At 39.6% G+C, this 21,686-nt stretch overlaps 1 protein-coding gene across 1 annotated transcript in view; it reads right to left on the bottom strand.

Moving 5' to 3' along the window:
• Positions 1 to 20,766, bottom strand: part of LOC103985828 (uncharacterized) — a 28,100-nt gene extending 7,334 nt beyond the window's left edge. The window contains exon 1 of the mRNA XM_065151511.1: positions 20,672 to 20,766. Coding sequence (XP_065007583.1) covers positions 20,672 to 20,766 — 95 coding nt within the window. The remainder of the gene's footprint in view (positions 1 to 20,671) is intronic.
• Positions 20,767 to 21,686: the final 920 nt, after the last annotated feature.

Raw genomic sequence — 21,686 nt, 5'->3', positions numbered from 1 at the left:
AATTGCTTAGGATTAATTGTCTCGATTGAAGTTTTGTTTTGTTGTGCAGGATTAACTATGATAACGATGAAGACATAAAGCGAAACAAAGTGTCGGAGTCAAGCGCGAAGGATTTGTTGCGAGTTCGAGAGTTCGACGGAAGTCCGAAGATTCGTTGGGAGTTCGCGGAGCTCGCCGAGAAAGATCGGAGCTTGCCGAAGAAGCTCGTTGGAACTCGCTAAGAACAAATCGTGAAGTCTAGGAGCTTGCCGGGAGTCCGCAGAATGGTTTCCGAGATTTCATCGGAAGACCGCCGGAAGTTTGCCGGAAGCTCGCTAGAAGAAGTCTTGACTTGCGGACTTTGTAATAGCTTAGAAAATGTCTTTAAATTCATAGTTAGCACGTTAATTAGGGTTAGGATTAGGTGTTAATCCTATAACCCAAGTAGGGGCCAATTAGGCCCAAGTTCGGACTGGTTTGGACCAAGTTTGGAGCCAAACCAAGTGAGCTGGAATAGTGAAGAGGTGCCACCTCTCCAGCCTGGAGGTGCCACCGCCAGGGCTGCGAGGTTGGGAGGTGCAACCGCCCCAGCCAGGAGGTGCAACCGCCTGGGCTGTGGGGTTGGGAGGTGCAACCGCCCCAGCCAAGAGGTTGCACCGCCAGAGCTCAAGTTCCGAGCTCTGCCAGGCGATGCAACCACCGAGCTCAGTCTTCGAGCTCTGGCAGAGAGGTGCATCAGCCTGAGCTCAGTCTCGAGCTCTGCCAGGTGATGCATTCACCAAGCTCAGTCTTCGAGCTCTGGCAGAGAGGTGGATCAGCCTGAGCTCAGCTTGGAGCTCTGCCAGGTGATGCAACCACCGAGCTCAGTTTCGAGCTCTGCCAGGTGATGCAATCACCAAGCTCAGTCTTCGAGCTCTGCCAGGTGATGCAACCATCGAGCTCAGTCTTCGAGCTCTGGCAGAGAGAAGCAATCGGCAGAGCTCAGTCTTCGAGCTCTGCCAGGCGGTGCCACCTCTCCAGTCGAGAGGTGCAACCGCCTGATCCCAGAATTCTGGGATTTGATCGTTTTGAGCTCGAATTTTGAATTGGGTTGGGGCCTATAAATACCCCACCCATTCAGCACTGAATAGAGCAAGAACTGACCCGAAATCTTGATCTTTTCAGTGGTTCTTAGAGCTCAAAACTGCTAGTTTTCCTCCTCCTTCTGTTCTTCAAGTTTGAGTTGAAAAGAGAGGAGAGAAAACATCTGTAAAGGTTGTCTCCTAAGCCTGTCAAAAGGAGAGAAATTGTAAGAGGGAAGTTTGGCCTTCGCCCATTGAAGGAAGGCACCTAGTTGACGTCGGCAACCTCATCGGTGGAGGAAGCCAAAAGTGGAGTAGGTCAAGGCTGACCGAACCACTCTAAATCTCTGGTTTGCGTTTATTTTCGAGCACTTTATCATTACTGCAAACCTCCCTCATCACTACTGCTCTCTGCGCTTTCACAAACAAGTTTCAAGTGCTGTTCTTCCAAATCTGCATTCAGACGTAAACTTGTATTTTCATACATTACAGTTTACGTTTTCATTTGATTCTGCAGAACTGTTTTCCGTGCTTTTACGAACGAGCTTCTTTGCAGTTTACGCTTACATTTTAATCCTATTAATAACTGCAATCTGTCCTCTACGATTTTACGAACGAGTTTCAACATTTAGACGTAAAACTGCATTCAGACGTAAATCGGCTTTCCTCGCTCAATCATCAGATTTCAGTTCACGTTTACGTCTTGATTTCAACTGCATACTGCCTTCTGTGAGTATACAAACGAGTTTCAAAGTTTAGACATAAATCTGCGTCTAGACGTAAAACTGCGTTTAGACGTAAATCTGCGTCTAGACGTAAAACTGCGTTTAGACGTAAATCTGCGTTTAGACGTAAAACTGCGTTTGGACGTAAATCTACGTTTAGACGTAAAACTGCGTTTAGACGTAAAACTGCGTTTAGACGTAAAACTGCGTTTAGACGTAAATCTGCGTTTAGACGTAAATCTGCATTTAGACGTAAATCTGAGTTTAAACGCAAAACTGCGCTTAGACGCAAAACTGCGCTTAAACGCAATCTGCACTTAGACGCAAACTGCACTTAGATACAAACTGAGAATTTGCTTTTGCATCACAATAGTTTTCGAACGAACGCAGCCTTTGGTTTTTAAATTATTATAAGATTTCCGCTGCACTAATTCACCCCCCCCTCTTAGTGCTCTCGATCCTAACAATTGGTATCAGAGCGGGGTTTTTCTCATTTCGGATTTACACCCGAGAGAAATGACTTTTCAAGAGGGCTGTTCGGTCTTTCGTCCACCGTTCTTTAACGGATTGGACTACACTTATTGGAAAACTCGAATGAGAGTTTTCTTAATTTCTCTAAATCTGGATTTATGGAATATCATTGAAAACGGTTTTCAACTTCCCTCCAAACCAATGAACGAATGGTCGGTTTTGGAGAAGAAGAATTTTTCTTTAAACGCAAAGGCTATGAATGCCTTATTTTGCGCATTGGACAAAAATGAGTTCAATCGGATTTCTACGTGTGAAACGGCTTTCGATATTTGGCGCACTCTTGAAATCACGCACGAGGGAACTAGTAGAGTCAAAGACTCGAAAGTTAATATTCTACTGCTTGATTTCGAGCTTTTTCATATGAAACCAAGCGAAACCGTTGTTAACATGTACACCCGTTTTACGGATGTCGTCAATGGTTTAAAATCACTTGGTAAAAGCTTTTCGGATTTTGAACTCGTTAACAAAGTTTTGCGCTCACTTTCTAAAACTTGGGATTCAAAAGTAACTGCTATTCAAGAATCAAAAAACTTGAACCATTTTCCACTTGAAGAACTAATTGGTTCATTGATCACATATGAAATGACGTGCAATGCACGTGAAGAACTTGAGAACCACCTTCCAAAGAACAGGAAGGATTTGGAACTCTGGACAAATGAATGCCACTTGAGCGATGACTCAAGTGATGAGGACAATGATGAACAAACCAACCTTCCAAAGAACAGGAAGGATTTGGGACATAGAACATTTGAAGACCACTCGAGCATAAGCTCAAGTGATGGTGAACTTAAAATGAAACGAAAATTAAAAAGCAAAAAGAATGGAACTACTTGCTTTAAACGCAAGGAGAAGAACAAAAATTGGGATGAATCGAGCTCCTCCGAAGAAGAGAAAGTCAACAAAAGCAAGGCGGCAAACTACGCCTTAACAGCCTACAATGATGAGGTAATCGAAATCCCCCTAATTTACTTCGAAATTACATGATACTTTTGATGATGCACTTTTCTTTTTTTTTTAAATTTTGTTGAAAATTATATTTTTAATAATTTAACCATGAAAATGCAAAAATATGATCATGCTTGTAATCTCGAAAATGATAATGAAAATTGCATGTCTCATGTTAATGCAAGATAGAAATCTAATGATTTTACACCTAGTGAGATTAATCTTATGTGCTTGAGAAGCAAGAATATATATTTTGATCATTTTCATATTGCTTTTCAATGACGATACATGGCTTTTGTCTGGAAGGCTTGATATTTTTCATTGTCTTTGTTTATATAATGTATGGTTTTGACATAAGAATAAAGATTTGAGCATGCTATTATAAAGTCAATCATAAATTAAAATTAAAGAAGTTTTAGGCACTTATAAGAATCATTCAAAATTATCTTCAATGAAACCTTGCTTAATGTTGCAATGAAAATATTAAAGTTATACTTGATGATTTCAGATTTGACAAATGCTACACTTTAAATATGAATCATTCTTCAATCAGATTAAATGCTTCAATCATTTTTCTAACTCTAGAGTTCTCGATTTTGGTGAAATACAAGTGATAAATTCATTTATGATATCTTGTAAATCACTTGAATTATGAATGAGTTTTTCTTTTTTATGATGTGTTAAAAGAATCACTTAAAAAGAAAATGTTTTTCCCATTTTATCGAGATTAATGATTTCATGATATTATGTGAATCTCGAAACTGATTTTGATGAAATAGTAATAACGTTATTCATGTTATGAATCTTAAAAATGATAATATGCTTCATGTGATAATATGGATACATGAAACACTTATGATATTCTGTGTATTCATAAAATATTTATCTCATCATCCAATAACTCTTCTTGATATTCCTTATGAGATGAAATGAAATAATGCATGAAATACAAATGAGGAGTTAATGATCATGCATAATAGGATGTAATGAATTCTAGATACCATCGTTTGAATATCTATGATCATGCTGCCAATATGATATATCATGAATGCTTGAATATCATGTTTGAAATGCTCATGATGAAGATTGATTTTTCAGTATCATGCATAAATTTTTGAAATGTAATGATGCACAAATAAGAATGATTACTTACCTTTGTCATGATTTAGAAATTGATGTAAAGGGTTTTTCCCTTGTTGACAATGACAAAGGGGGAGATAGCTAGTTTGCACAAGTCAAGAAGATGCAAAAACTTGTTTGCTAACTTGCTTATTTCAAGAAGCAAAAGTTGTCTTCTTGAACATCACCATCTTGAATATCTCAAGAAGCAAGACTTGCAACTTGCACATTACAATAGGAAGCAATAATCATGAGCTTACACAAGAAATTTATCTTGCATTTGCTTTCGAAATTTTTGCTAGCTTATATATTGTGAAACTTGTATATCGTAAAAATTGCTAGCTTGTTGGTCTAAAGAGAAGCAAAAAGTTGCTATCTCAAAAGAAGCAAATGTGCTATCTTGCCTATCTCAAGAGGCAAAAATGCTAACTTGCGCATCTAGCAAAGTGAGCAAAATTTTCAAGAAGCAAGAGTTGCTTTCTTGAACATCTCTAGTTTGCTAGCTTGCATGATATAGAACTTGCTATCTTGAACATTACCAAAAGTGCTATCTTATATGTTATAAAACTTGCATATCTAAAACTTGATAGCATGAATATTCTAAGCATGATGTAACACTTGCTAAATCTTCTAGCTCCAAGATTGCATGATGATAAAACTTGATACTATGTTCTTCATGCAATGAGTTGAACCAATATCACACACACTTGATTGTAGTACTTCTCTTTTTTGTTGATGACAAAGGGGGAGAAGTATGTTGATGACATGACATGTGATGCATAAGTTTATGCATAAGTTCATGTTGACGTGTTGCAAGTATTCATGATGAATATTGCAATGACTTGAATTCAGTTTGAATTCAAGGTTCTATCAATATGGCATATTGATAGGGGGAGTTTGTTTAAACTCCGGGAGTTAAGTTTAACTCCGTCATCAAGTGGTTGTCATCATCAAAAAGGGGGAGATTGTTGAATCTCGTATTTTGATGATGAAACTACTTGATATATGTTTATGATTTAATCTGCGTTTTGAGTGACGCAGGATGCTTCGATCAGGATGAGACAATTAAAGCAGGATAATCATGTTGTGCCGAAGGAACATGTCAGAAGATTGGACGTCGGGCCGGTGGATCGGTCGACGTATCGACAGAAGGCTTCGGGCCGTGGACTCGGGCATCGGGCCAAGAAGAGCGGGTATTGTGCCAAGGATATCGGAGTTGCGGAGTCAACTGGCCGATTGGGCAATAGGCTGCACGAGAGGACGATGCGCCGAAGAATCGGACGAAGCGTCGAGGGACCAATGACATGTCGGACAACTTGGTTAATTGCTTAGGATTAATTGTCTCGATTGAAGTTTTGTTTTGTTGTGCAGGATTAACTATGATAACGATGAAGACATAAAGCGAAACAAAGTGTCGGAGTCAAGCGCGAAGGATTTGTTGCGAGTTCGAGAGTTCGACGGAAGTCCGAAGATTCGTTGGGAGTTCGCGGAGCTCGCCAAGAAAGATCGGAGCTTGCCGAAGAAGCTCGTTGGAACTCGCTAAGAACAAATCATGAAGTCTAGGAGCTTGCCGGGAGTCCGCAGAATGGTTTCCGAGATTTCATCGGAAGACCGCCGGAAGTTTGCCGGAAGCTCGCTAGAAGAAGTCTTGACTTGCGGACTTTGTAATAGCTTAGAAAATGTCTTTAAATTCATAGTTAGCACGTTAATTAGGGTTAGGATTAGGTGTTAATCCTATAACCCAAGTAGGGGCCAATTAGGCCCAAGTTCGGACTGGTTTGGACCAAGTTTGGAGCCAAACCAAGTGAGCTGGAATAGTGAAGAGGTGCCACCTCTCCAGCCTGGAGGTGCCACCGCCAGGGCTGCGAGGTTGGGAGGTGCAACCGCCCCAGCCAGGAGGTGCAACCGCCTGGGCTGTGGGGTTGGGAGGTGCAACCGCCCCAGCCAAGAGGTTGCACCGCCAGAGCTCAAGTTCCGAGCTCTGCCAGGCGATGCAACCACCGAGCTCAGTCTTCGAGCTCTGGCAGAGAGGTGCATCAGCCTGAGCTCAGTCTCGAGCTCTGCCAGGTGATGCATTCACCAAGCTCAGTCTTCGAGCTCTGGCAGAGAGGTGGATCAGCCTGAGCTCAGCTTGGAGCTCTGCCAGGTGATGCAACCACCGAGCTCAGTTTCGAGCTCTGCCAGGTGATGCAATCACCAAGCTCAGTCTTCGAGCTCTGCCAGGTGATGCAACCATCGAGCTCAGTCTTCGAGCTCTGGCAGAGAGAAGCAATCGGCAGAGCTCAGTCTTCGAGCTCTGCCAGGCGGTGCCACCTCTCCAGTCGAGAGGTGCAACCGCCTGATCCCAGAATTCTGGGATTTGATCGTTTTGAGCTCGAATTTTGAATTGGGTTGGGGCCTATAAATACCCCACCCATTCAGCACTGAATAGAGCAAGAACTGACCCGAAATCTTGATCTTTTCAGTGGTTCTTAGAGCTCAAAACTGCTAGTTTTCCTCCTCCTTCTGTTCTTCAAGTTTGAGTTGAAAAGAGAGGAGAGAAAACATCTGTAAAGGTTGTCTCCTAAGCCTGTCAAAAGGAGAGAAATTGTAAGAGGGAAGTTTGGCCTTCGCCCATTGAAGGAAGGCACCTAGTTGACGTCGGCAACCTCATCGGTGGAGGAAGCCAAAAGTGGAGTAGGTCAAGGCTGACCGAACCACTCTAAATCTCTGGTTTGCGTTTATTTTCGAGCACTTTATCATTACTGCAAACCTCCCTCATCACTACTGCTCTCTGCGCTTTCACGAACAAGTTTCAAGTGCTGTTCTTCCAAATCTGCATTCAGACGTAAACTTGTATTTTCATACATTACAGTTTACGTTTTCATTTGATTCTGCAGAACTGTTTTCCGTGCTTTTACGAACGAGCTTCTTTGCAGTTTACGCTTACATTTTAATCCTATTAATAACTGCAATCTGTCCTCTACGATTTTACGAACGAGTTTCAACATTTAGACGTAAAACTGCATTCAGACGTAAATCGGCTTTCCTCGCTCAATCATCAGATTTCAGTTCACGTTTACGTCTTGATTTCAACTGCATACTGCCTTCTGTGAGTATACAAACGAGTTTCAAAGTTTAGACGTAAATCTGCGTCTAGACGTAAAACTGCGTTTAGACGTAAATCTGCGTCTAGACGTAAAACTGCGTTTAGACGTAAATCTGCGTTTAGACGTAAAACTGCGTTTGGACGTAAATCTACGTTTAGACGTAAAACTGCGTTTAGACGTAAAACTGCGTTTAGACGTAAAACTGCGTTTAGACGTAAAACTGCGTTTAGACGTAAATCTGCGTTTAGACGTAAATCTGCATTTAGACGTAAATCTGAGTTTAAACGCAAAACTGCGCTTAGACGCAAAACTGCGCTTAAACGCAATCTGCACTTAGACGCAAACTGCACTTAGATACAAACTGAGAATTTGCTTTTGCATCACAATAGTTTTCGAACGAACGCAGCCTTTGGTTTTTAAATTATTATAAGATTTCCGCTGCACTAATTCACCCCCCCCTCTTAGTGCTCTCGATCCTAACACAGCCAACGTGAGTTTAAGAAGAGAAGAGAAGGGAAGAAGAAGAAGAAGAAGAGGAATCGAAGAAGAAGCTTTGATTGAGGTTTTGCATCAACTCCCCCCCATTTGGGAATCAAATTTGCTTAAGGCAAGTGTTCTAATCTCTTCCTACAGAATTCCTAATCTTTGTTTTCCTTTTAATTCTTCATAATGCAAAAGATTTCAGCTTAGTACCAAACCGTTCTTTCCTTTTGATACAAAGCCATGAATCTGAAATTTTTTGGTAATCTGACTTCTGTACATTGTTTTCGATCTAACTTTTAGCACTAAACTCTGATTTAGGTAAAACCTATTCCATTTGAAAGTAGACTCAAATATCTTTATTTTGACACTAAGATTGAATGATTTGGAGTTTAAATGCCTACTAAGACTTCTGTTTCAATTAACCCTACAGATTCTACAAAATAGAGACTGAAATTTCTGACCTCTTGTTGCTTAACTACTTATAACTTTCTGCTGTGAACTCAGATTCATACAAAGTATGATTTATTCGAAGCTAGACTCAAAATTCTTTCTTTATATACCTGATTTGAAATTTTTGGAGTATAATTGCTAACTAAAACATCTACTTTCATCGACCCAATGGATTCAGTAAAACAGAGCAAATATTTTCAGACCTTTTGTAAATTCCAATTCTTGTCAAACTTAATTTGACAAAAATTAGATTGATAAAGCTTTCTAATGACACATATTTTGCGTAAATTGGAGCATAATTGGTTATCTAAATAGTTCATACAATGTCCCTATCAAATTCTGCCAGAATCGAGCTTTGGTCGATTTCGGCTCTCCTTGTTTCTTCTCTTTGGAAATCGATTTCGGCAAACACTCTTCAGTTAAGCTTTACATTATTACCTTAAATTCCTATATACTTTTGTCCTTTATTTATTTGTCTGCAGCTATCATCTAATGTTCATGTTTTCAGCGTAATGATTCGGCACATGCATCCCATTGTTCCGCATTTGCTTTCGATATGTGCCTCTTCCAGTTTCATTTCTTTGGACATTGAATTCATCTAACTTTCTTATTTCAATTGAGCCATATGTGATTTCTTGAAATCCTTGTATACTCCTGCTTTTGTTTCCTTTTAAATCTGAATACATTTGTGAAAGATTCTGTTTGTATCGTATTGACTCGAAAGGCATATGTACATTTCGTTGTTCCGCATGTGCTTCTGATATGTGTCAATGTTATTGTTCATACTACCCTTTTTGTACTCTAGTGTCTTGTGGGATATTGTGAACCTTTGCCAGAAATGGTAAAGGGAGTTATGCTTAGAGCCCGCGATTGCTTTGTCGGCCCCATTGACTTCACTCAGACGTGGGTGGATGGAGCTCCCAGACGTGGGAGACTTATGCTTGGTGGTCATCCAGAAATGGATGGACCATATTATGTTATGATCTCACTTCACCTTCTATCTGTTTGATATAAAATTCAGAGCCGACCTAGCACTTGGGCAGGGTGAGAGGGCTCGAGTAGGAAAGGGCTACCCGTGGATGGAGTCGAGAACTCATCACGGCGTGGAGCCACCACTGAGTTAATCCTCACATGCACTATGCTAGAGTACGACGTTTGAGCTTCTATTTCGTATTTGTTCTTTGATATGTTCTGAAATGCTTCTTATGCTTCCAAAATATTTCCATATGCCATTGATACGTTCTGAAGCATTTCATTCACCATTGATATGTTCCGAACTATTTCATATGTCATTGATATCCAAAATGCTCCTTACGTCTTTGTTATGCCTTGAAATTACCATATGTCATTGATATGCTCCTCATGCCAATGATATGCTCCAATTATCTTTCCTCGATTATATGAACAAAACGTGCTTCGAACGAAATGACATCGTAATTCTGCATTTATGATGTCCAAAATGCTCCTTACGTCTTTGTTATGCCTTGAAATTACTATATGTCATCGATATGCTCCTTATGCCAATGATATACTTCAATTATCTTTCCTCGATTGTATGAACAAAACGTGATTCAAACGAAATGACATCGTAATTCTGCATTCATGATATCCAAAATGCTCCTTACGTCTTTGTTATGCCTTGAAATTATCATATGTCATCGATATGCTCCTTATGCCAATGATATGCTCCAATTTCTTTTCTCCTATTGTTATGTCTAATGCCTGTTTTTGAACGAGGTAAACCTTTGTGATTTTATATCAAATGAGATGACTTCAAATGAACACTTGTATTTCTGCTTTTGTTATCTTAATACTAAGCCTGCTTGAACTTCTCCTATCGCCATGGATATGTTAGTCGCTTGCTGAGCTCTTTATGCTCACCCCGTTGCTATATAAATTTTTCAGGGTAGCTTGTTATGTTCTGAAAATCTAGAATTGGGTTGAGGCAGTGGAAAGCTAGAAGATTTTGGGGCAAATCTTTCGTAATTAATAAGTTGATATTGTATAAGTTCTTTTGTGTGTATCAACGACAAATCTAGATTGATGTATCTTGTAAATATTTGGAAAGTACCTCTTGTGTTGGGATTTTGGGAATGTTAAAGTTTAAACTGTGTAATGATATAAACATGTAATACATGTTGGTTTTGTGATTGTATAGATTGCTACGCTTATGGATTTATGATTTGGTTATGGTTTAGTTGAGTTGGCTTTGGATTTTGTGAATCATTAAGTGATATTATACTATGATTATAAACTGCACAGGTTTTATGAATTGGAAAATTATAGATATGAATGACCTGAATGTTTTCTCAGTATCCTCAAATGTGTGAACGGATCCTGGAATGAATTGTTGTTGAATTATAATACAAAAAAAAAAAAAAAAAATTCAACGGGGCGTGACACTTATGGTGAGCAGTTAAATGCTACAAAGAAAGACTTCAGTATGGAGTTGTGGCATAGGCGATTGAGACACATGAGCGAGAAGGGGCTGCAAGCTCTTTCCAAGAGAGAGGTATTACCAGATCTCAGAGGTATACATCTGAACCCTTGTATTGATTGTTTGGCTGGTAAACAACATAGAGTTTCATTTGCTAGTGCTGCTTTGTCTAGAAAAATGCATGTCTTAGACCGTGTTTATACAGATGTATATGGTCCTTTGAGGACAAAAACTCCTGGTGGATCTGTTGATGTTCTTGGTATAAGTGGTGCACTTTATTTTGTCACTTTTATAGATGATTTTTCCAGGAAAGTTTGGGCTTATGCTTTGAAGACTAAAGATCAGGTTATTAATGTCTTCAAAGAGTTTCATGCCAGGGTTGAAAGGGAGACAGAAAGGAAATTGAAATGCATAAGATCAGATAATGGTGGTGAGTATACGGGATTGTTTAATGACTATTGCAGGTCACATGGGATCCAACATGAGATGACAGTTCCTGGTACACCTCAGCATAATGTAATTGCAGAGAGGATGAATCGCACCATCATGGAAAAGATCAGATGTATGCTTTCACAGGCCAAGCTACCCAAAAGGTTTTGGGATGAGGCTTTGAGGACTACAGTTGATGTGATCAACTTATCACCATGTACAGCCCTAGATGGTGATGTTGCAGAGCATGTATGGTCAGAGAAAGATGTTTCCTACAGACATTTGAGAGTATTTGATTGTCGTGCATTTGCACATGTTCTAGATAATGAGAGGTCCAAGCTGGATGATATGTCTAAAGAATGTATTTTTCTTGGTTACTCACATGATCAGTTTGGTTACAGGCTTTGGGATCCAGAAAAGTAGAAGGTGTTCAGGAGCAGAGATATGGTCTTCTTTGAGGATCAAACCTTTGAGGATTTGAAGAAGAAGGCACCAGCCAAGACTTCTGCAGAAGGATTAGCAGATTATGACCCAGTTATTCCTCCAGTATATCAGGGTGATGGGGGAGATGTGCAGGAAATTAGTGTAGAGCCTGATGTTGATTTACCTGCAGACATGTTGACAAAGACCTTACCAAAAGAAAGACAAGAGATATGCCGACAGTTGGTCGGCATGACTTTATATTGAGGAGTCATGAGATAGCCTCCCTTATGGGCTGAAGGGGGAGGTTGTTGGGCTGATAGCCCATATTCAGCCCATGTGGGCTAGGGCAGCCCACAGCGCACACCCCCTCTTAACCTAACCCTAATTAAGATTGGGGGGGTGTGGTGGCTACGTTTTGGAGGCAAATTAAAGCTATAAAAATGCAGCAACGAGGCAGATCTTTGAGCCACGGGATTCCAAAGAAAAGAAGGAGAACAGGGCAGAAAAGGAAGAGAAAGAAAGGAAAGAAGACAAGGACAACACAGAGAGACTGTTCACAATCATCTAGCAGTGTTCTCATCTCAGGTTAGATCAAATCTATAGTAGACTCTTGCTGTGATTACTTGAGGAGGTTTTAGATATTGTGGGCAGTGACGTGATCCTTGTATCCCAGTTATTCTCTTGTGGTTGTTCCTAGGGTTTTGGGCAAGAGATTGAGATTTGTATATTCATTATTCTCATAGTGGATTATCTCTAGTTTGCCCCGTGGTTTTTACCCTTCACATTGAAGGGGTTTTCCACGTATATCTTGGTGTTCTGTTTGATTGTGTTTCCATTTTATTCCGCTGCATATTTTGGTCTTCTAGTATTTGTTCCTATACAAAGATTATTCCTGTTTATATCCCCATCAATTTTTTCACCCTTTAATCTATGCTTCCATTTCCTTTATTGTTAGTGTAAATTTTAATTATTGATTTGATATATCAAAACTGACTTGTGATTACTTTTGAGACAAGATATATCAAAATAAACTTGTCAAGGTTATTTGTCCGAGATGACTTGATTTTGACTTGGAGACTTTCTCGAATATTTTCTCTCAATGTGGATCTTTTAAGTTAGATCTTTTCGAGTAAAACTTATGTTGAGAATAATGATGAAAAATAAAACTTAGAAGCTACTAAGTTGAATAAACTTTTACCTACTTTCTCTTTTAAAGAAATTAAGTTGAATAAACTTTTACCTACTTTCTCTTTTAAAGAAATTATATGCAAGGAGGTATCTAATAACTATCATTTTGGTTCAATGTTATGGATCCAATGTGTAATCACCAATAGGAAAAATACACTATATTCCACCACTCAAATACCTTGAGCATAGATTTAAGAATACTCCTTAAGATACGTAAAGAGAATGAGAATGAGAATAAGAATTATTTTATAATTTTATTAATCTTTATTTAAATGGTTGAGGTGGTTACAATATTCTCCCTCATGAATTATGATCATTCATCGGAGGATTTAACCTCTTGTGACTCCATCTAGGAGAGTTATTCTTTGAAACTTCTATAACGAGGAATAGTTGTAACTTCTATAATGAGTGTAACACCTCATTTCTAATTAAAAAGGGTAAGGAGTTATTCAGTGAGGGGTTATTCTTTGTAACTATTTAAAATTCAATTATTATTTATGATTGATCGAATTGACCTAATCTATTGGACTTATTTGATTTAGACTATGCTCCTTTCATTTCCACTCGAATCTAACCCTACCGATGGTAATTTAAAAATTCATACCTAGTAAAATATGATGTGCAACCTACAAATACATTTGTACTTGGGAGCTACGCTATTAGCATATTAAGGATTGTTGGGAAAAATATGTTAAAACAGAATAACTTTTTTTTCCTCTTTATGTATCAAAATGGGTTCTTCATCAAAATATCAACTTGATATCAAAATATAAATATTAACCAGCATAAACAATAGAGCAATAAATCAATCACACAGTGAAATCAAATTTTTAATATGTAAAACCCAATACAGGAAAAATCATAAGACTGTTGTCTACCTCAAACTTCCACTATCAATAGTAATGATAATAGGTTTATAATAAATCTTCTTTAGAATAATCAAATAATCACAATAATATCAAGAATATAGATTTGGCTCAATAGCATATCATCATGGATCTCATCAAAAGAAGAATTTTAGGTCTCATAAAGTGAGTATAGTAAGAAAGTACCTCAGAGAGGGTAAACTACAGATCAACACTATTAAGATTATAGAGTTTACTATAAAGATTCTCTACATAAAATTTGGGCCAAAACTAACAATGTTTGGCCACTATCGTCAAGTAGAAGACTCAAAGTCCTAATTTTTCTTTCTTCTTTTCCTCTCTCTACCTTTTTACTCACCGTGCGTCGCCACAGTTCACTGTGCTCTCTCGCTATCTTGTCTCACATTCTCTACCCTTTTAATTATTGATTTGGGCTCAAAACACCTAATTGTCCAAGCCAACATATGGGTTGGACCCAATAATTCTTCTCCTCCGGCTCATATGATGGGCTATACTATGCCCGCTCTTCGCCTACATGCTTCAAGCTTTTCCTTAGGCAAAGACTTTGTCAACATATTTGATTCATTCTCATTGGTATGCACCTTTCCAAGTGCAATTCTTTCATCTCAAATACATTATGAATCCAGTGATATCTCATATCAATATGCTTGGATCTGGAATGGTATATTGAATTCTTAGAGAGGTGAATGACATTCTGACTGTCACAATAAACAGTATATCCTTCCTGTTTCAAGCCCAATTCCTATAGAAACCTTTTCATCCATAAAGTTTTCTTGTAAGCTTCAGTAATTGTTATGTATTCTGCTTTTGTATTTGATAGAGCAACATAATTCTGTAACTTCGACTGCCAAGAAACTGCTCCCCTTGCAAATGTCATCAAGAACCCTAAAGTGGACTTCCTGGAATCAGTATCACCTATCATGTCTGCATCTGTGTACCCTTCTAACACAGGTTCAACATTGCCAAAATATAAACACAACCTGAAAGTACCTCTTAGATATCTTAATATATATTTCACTACTGCCCAATGTTCCTTTCTAGGATTAGAGAGAAATTGACTGACAACTCCAACTACATGAGCTATATCTGACCTAGTATAAACCATAACATACATCAAACTGCCTACTGCAAATGAGTAAGACACTCTAGATATTTTTTCTTTTTCTTTCTCACTTGTAGGACATTGATTCAAACTAAGTTTGAAATGACCTGTAAGTGGAGAACAAACTGTTTTGACTTTACTCATGTTGAATCTTTCAAGAATCTTTTCAATGTAAGTCTCTTGAGATAGCCAAATCTTTCTTTTCTTCCTATCATGAAAAATCTTCATGCTAAGTATTTGTTTCACTGATCCCAAGTCTTTTGTAGCAAAAGACTTAGCTCTCTTTTAAGCTTTTCAATTTTTCTAGCATCATGGCCAATAATTAGTATATCATCAACATATAGCAAGAGAATAATGAAATCATCATATGAAAATTTCTTCATAAACACATAATGATCAGATGTGGTTCTATTATACCCTTAGCTTATCATAAATGAATCAAATTTCTTGTACCACTATTTAAGTGTCTATTTGAGTCCATATAAGTTTTTTCTAAGCAAGCACACACTAGATTTTATTTTCCCTTGACTTTGAAACCTTCTGGTTGCTTCATGTAAATTTCTTATTCTAAGTCACCATGAAGAAATATTGTTTTCATATCAAGTTGCTCAACTTCTAAATTCAAACGGGCAACCAAACCAAGAACAACTCGGATAAAGGATATTTTCACAGAAAATATTTCTTCAAAGTCAATACCTTTCTTCTGATTGAATCCTTTCACAACTAATCATGCCTTGTATCTTTGTTATGAGCCATTATTTTCAGTCTTTAATTTGTAGACTCATTTATTCTTGAGAGCTTTCTTCTCTTTAGGCAACTTTACTAAGTCATAGGTATGGTTCTCAAGCAAGGATCTCATCTCTTCTTACATGGCTTTAACCTACTCATTCTTATGCTCATGTAGAATAGCTTCTTGGTAAATTTCTGGCTCTCTCTTGTCAGTAAGCATAACATACTCATGTGGAGGATATTTGGTAGACGGTTGTTGCTCTCTAGTGGATCTTCTCAATGGAATCTCAACTAGTGGTGGAGGTGCTTGTTTAGTTGGTTTAATATCATCAACTATAGGAGTATCATCACTTACATTCTCATCATAATCTTCTTATTCATCTCTCTCCTGATCATCATAAACTACAAGTGAAGGAACTGGACCTAAACTCCAAGGAATATAAATAGAGGTTTTTGGTTTCTCAATATTATCACCATCATGAAATAATTGATCTTCAAGAAATATAACATCTTTGCTTCTAATAATCTTCTTGTTCATTGGATCCCATAATTTGTACCCAAACTCTTTATGACCATATCCTAAGAAGATACATGCTTTTGTTTTATTATCAAGCTTGGACCTTTCATATTTGAGAATATGAACAAATGCTTTATTCTCAAAGACTCTCAAGTGATTATAAGATATATCTTTTCCTTTCCATACTCTCTTTGGAACATCACCTTTAAGAGGAATTGATGAGAAATATTTATCAGGTCAATTGTAGTTCTCATAGCCTCCCCTCAAAATGACTTAGGTAACTTGGTATATGACAGCATACACATAATCCTTTCTTTAATAGTTATGTTTATTCTTTCTATCATACCGTTTTGTTGAGGAGTTTTAGAAACTGTTTTCTCAAGCTTGATACCATAGAACCTGCAATAATTCTCAAAAGGACTCCTGTACTCGCCACCATTATCTGATTGAACACACTTTAGCTTTCTACTAGTTTCTTTTTCAACATTGACATGAAACTCTTTGAAAACATCGAGTACCTGGTTTTTAGATTTCAAAGCAAAAGCCCACACTTTTCTAGAATGGTCATCAATAAAAGTAACAAAATAAAGAGCAGCTCCAAGAGTTCTAGTTTACATAGTACAGACATTAGTATGAACTAAATCAATAACATATGATACATGTTTTTCCAGCTAAGCAATGATCACAAGATTTAAGAGATGTACCTTGCAACTTTGGTAAGAACTACTTTCTAGCAAGAGTTTGAAGTCCCTTTTCACTGATATGACTAAGCATCTTATGCCAAAGATCTATACTTTTACCCATCTGAATTGCATTAATCTCTCCTTTATGTAGCTTACCTTCCATGACATAAAAAGAGTTAAACTTCTTTCCTCTTGCCATAATTAGAAAATCTTCAGTGAGTTTTAATTTGCTTTCACCAAAATAATGTGCAAAGCCCTCATCATCAAGTCTGCTTGTAGATATCAAGTTAAGACGAATATCTAGAACATGCCTTACATCTTTGAATATCAATTTGCTCCCAATACTAATCTCCAAGCAAATATCTCTAATATCCACAATCTTAGATGTACCACTGTTTCCCATTCTGACATTACCAAAATCACCAACAATGTAAGATCTGAAGAAATCACCATGAGAAGTGACATGAAATGAAGCATTAGAGTCAGTTACCTGGTTACTATCCTGAGCTGCAAGACAGACACAACCGTCATCACAAACAATAATGATATCACCTTCAGCAGCAACTGTATTGGTCTCTTTCTCATTTTTCTTCCTTTCATTCCATTCTCGCTTCCAAAACCTACACTCTTTCTTTATGTGACCTGGTCTATTACAGTGGAAACATTTGATATCTCTTCTAGACTTGGATCTTCCTCTATAATCATATGGATTTCTATTATGACTTCTTTCACGTTTTTCTTGTTTTTCAGTAACAAATGTCCCAGAAGAAGATTCGCCCTATTCTTTTCTTCTGGTATCTTCATTTAACCATATCTATAGTTAGAGTCTCCTCAAGCGTGGAGTTATAAATTGTCACCACATACGTTTCGCAACTTTCTAATAAAGAGTTGAGAAGTAATAATCCTTGCATCTCATCATCTATTCATTTTCATAGCAACTAGCTTGTTTGTAAGACTCTGAAATAGACTTATATGTTCAACAATATTACCACAATCTTTATACTTCAAATTTACAAGCCTTTTGAGGAGAGAAATTATATTTCCTACTATCTTTTTCGCAATGAGGTTTTCTAACCTTTGTCAAACAGCATCAGCTTTGGTTTCATCAGAAATATGTTCATGCAAGTTTATATCCATCCATCTTCTAATATAGGCAATATCTTTTCTATGTTGAACTTCTCATTCCTCATCGTCCAAGGTTTATTTTTAACCTTGATGGCCTTATACAAATCTTTGCAATAAAGCAAATCTTACATCATACGCCTCCAAGTGAAATAATTTGATGAGTTCAATTTAATCATACTATCTGACTGCTCCATTTCAATCACACAAGAAAAAACTAGAACCAAATAACATGTTGCTTTGAGTTCAATTCTTTTTCCTCTTTGTGTATCAAAATGGATTCTTCATCAAAATACTAATTTGATATCAAAATATAAATATCAACCAAAGTGGCATAAACGGTAGAGCAATAAATCAATCACACAGTGAAACCAAATTTTTAATATGAAAAATCCAATGCGAAAAAAATCACGGGACCGTAGTGTCACGGACTTAGCTGGTTTTGCCTAAGTCGTGCGGCACCCTTGCGTGTCCGTCCGCAAAGGTCAGCCTCCCTGAAGCCTCCTATGGTCCCTTAGGTCCCACAAAAGAGAGAACATGACAGAGAAAAAGGCCTCACTCGGGATCCACAAGCAAACATCTCCGAAAAACACTTTATAGACAATGCAAATTACAAACAAACTTTACAAGCTTTGAACAGTTGCACAACAAAGGGTAAAATGATCCATTACAGACCAAGAATCTCTCGCACGTGTCCACATGACACAACCTTTATTTACAAGCCTAAAGAGGCCACCAACCCAACTAAAATGGGACTATTAAGCCTTTGGCCGGCCCTCTACATGCTGTACAAGGTATGAATATGCCGAAAGACACGAGCATACATAAGCATTACATCAAACATCCTGTTTCGAAGTTTGTCCGTGACATTCTCCCCCACTTATCCCTTCGACGTCCTCGTTGAAGCCTTTGTCGACACTGCAACTCCTTGCCTTTGCTGAGTCTTCAATCTTCTGCTCCAGCTACAATACGCCTCTTGACTCCCAGCTACTCTCCGCTGTTGTTTTTGAGTAGTCGAATCTTTGATCCGCCATGCTGCTTCAACTCACCAATGACTCTAACTCTGGTGTGGGGTTGGCTGAGTTGTGTTGATCTTTGTTGATTCCTGCGGATCCCCCAGATGAAGGAAAAAGACCATCCTTACTGCGCTAGTCTCTCAAAATGCCTCATGCTGCTTGAACTGGGTGGATGCTTGTTGGAGCTTGAACGAGCATCGTCTCGCAAACTTCTGAAGTTTTGGGTCTTTCCTCCATAAAATTTGCTCATTGACTCTTCTTTCACTTAGTTGTCACATCCAAGTAGGTTCGCATCACTTCCGCTTTCGATTGGCATTTCGTTGGGAAATGAAGCGGACAATCTACTCTCAATAGCACTGATCACCATTAGTGAGGATTTGACAACTATTGTCTTTCATTATCTTTGAAGGGTCTTTGAACATCTGCAGAGCTCCTCTGCTGGATAGATAAGAGAATTGGGGTACTCGATTTCGCCCATTCTCTTAAGAGTTGAGAAGGCAAAGGTTACTTGACTTCGCCGCCTCCTCGAGGCACTTGAAGTCTTTGTACTCCATGCATCGAGCTGGTTACTGGCCTTCGCCTGCTCTTTGCTCACACTTCTGAAGCACTTGAAGTGTTTGCATTCATTGCGTTGAGTTAGCTATTGTGATTCACCTTCTCAATGCCATTGAACTTCTGGAATGCAGGAAGTTTTCACCCCAACTTGGAGTAGTTCTCTCATAGGTTTGGTCGCTTCTAGGATTGTACCGTCTTCTCCATCAACCCTGCCGCCTACTCCCCTGAGTAGCCAAGGTACAACACCGCGTACTGCCTGCTTTGTTCCTTGGTTATGCACTCTTGCATGACCCGAAGTCCTTCACTTTCGGCTATCTTGATGAGAAGCACATTGACACTGGTCTTACGAAGTTCTTCGGCCTCTGCCCTTCAGCCTTGTCACGGTACTTAGAGATTGCCTCTGCGTTCTCCATCTCCTCGGCCCCTTTCACGACCAAGCACTCTCCCTCCATGAGAGCAAGGGATCAATGACTTTCACGGAAATCCCGCCTCTGCGGTACCATGGCGCTGCCATGCCCATGGCCCTACTATCTGTCGCCTCGCATCTACATCCCTTTTCTTCATGATCAGTAGAAATGTCTTCGTGGCACTCCTCTAAGTCCACCTCCATTCTAACTGATGCTTGATTTTGGGTAGCTAAGTCCCTCTGGACTCGTCGTCGCTTCCTCGCCCCTTTCGACCCCCTGCTTCAAGACCTCTGTGTTCTCCGAGCAGTCCGTCTGGTCGATGGAGAGACAGACTGCAACTCCCATGCATGGCCTCTGCCATCACGTTGTAGAGTTTGCACCGATTCTGTTCTCCTTAGCTTCCTTGGTAGCAACGTTCGCTTACTCGACCTTGTCCTCTGACTTGTCGGGCTCCCTTAAGCGAATATGAGCTCTGGAGAAGTCCAACTCTCCAGCTGCTTCGTTCATACCGCTGTATGATCAAGTCCCTCCCATGGGACTCACTGGTACTTGCATTCGAACTTTTCCCTTGGTGGAACATAGCCCCCATATGCTGATGACCTAGGCTTTCATCCGATGCAAAATTCGATGCACGCACGGAAGACCCGCCTCTGCAGTACCATGGCCTTCACTCCTTGAATCCATAGCCCTTCTTGTCGTCGCGTTGTTCACCGAAGTGGAGCTTCCAGTAGCTCCCGATCATACCTCCGTATGATCCAGTCCCTCACGGGGCTAAGTCGTGTATTGCCACGAACTGTTCCACCACGATCCGCTGCACCATGTCGCCTCTTGGTGACTTCTCCATTGCATTCTGATCCTTGTGGAAAAACTCGAATTGTGAACCCTCCATGTATGGCCTCTGCCAATACATTGTAGGGTCTCCTCTACCTTCGATTTTGTTCGCTCCTTTGGCAATCGACCTTCATCCACCCACTCTTGGGTCACACCTAGATGAAGCACCGCTCTAGGACCATTCGTCGCCTAGTAGCTTCCGAAGTCCACCGACTTCACTGTAATTTATGCACCATTGTCTGGATCCTGGGCCTCTGCCCCTACCAGCACAATCTTCGCTGCGCACTGCTTCCTTCATGGCAACTTGAATGACAATACTGTGGCATATTCTTCAAGAGTACCCGCCTTTGTGTCCTCTTGCCCCGTGCTAAGGCCTTCTGAACTCAACTTCGCCTCCGCAAATTGAGTCGCCTTAGTTCCTCCATCAAATGCTCCTCCGAGATAAGGTGCATGTGCCCCGAAGCTCCCTTCGTCTTTGGCACCATGCAAGATGAGTCCGTTCCGTCAGAATGAAGGACCCATGGAACAACATGATCTTACTCTTGCCTTTGCAAGAGTTAATGTCCTTGACCTCTGTCTAAGGAAAGCACTGTGCCTCTGCTCCATGTTCCAACTTCTATGCTGGCTCCCTTCAAGCGGCTTGAGTACTTTGCAAGTTACCCCCAAGTTGCTCCGCTCCTCGTTTTGCATTGAGTTGATGGTGCCCCTCGCGCCCACCATTCCACGGGTCAGCCCTCCATTGAGTCCGATCTCTGTATCGACTCCAAGTGTGACTTCATTTGTGTTGCCTCGGGTCACTCCCCCACTTGATCTCGCAATGCATCCACCAATGCATTCTCTCAAGCGAGATCATGCGACGACTCCTCGCCGCTTGCTCAGTCCATTGAGCTTCGTGGAGTTGTTGTTTGTTGAGGTACTCCTCCTCAACTTGTGAGATCCGTCCCACATGATTCTCCCTCTAGAGAGTCGAGACTTATC

The sequence above is a fragment of the Musa acuminata genome, chromosome BXJ3-5 (assembly GCF_036884655.1).
Source record: "Musa acuminata AAA Group cultivar baxijiao chromosome BXJ3-5, Cavendish_Baxijiao_AAA, whole genome shotgun sequence".
Taxonomy (NCBI): Eukaryota; Viridiplantae; Streptophyta; class Magnoliopsida; order Zingiberales; family Musaceae; genus Musa; species Musa acuminata.
The sequence above is the reverse complement of the archived record's forward strand: the minus strand, read 5'-3'. Positions and strand labels throughout refer to the sequence as shown.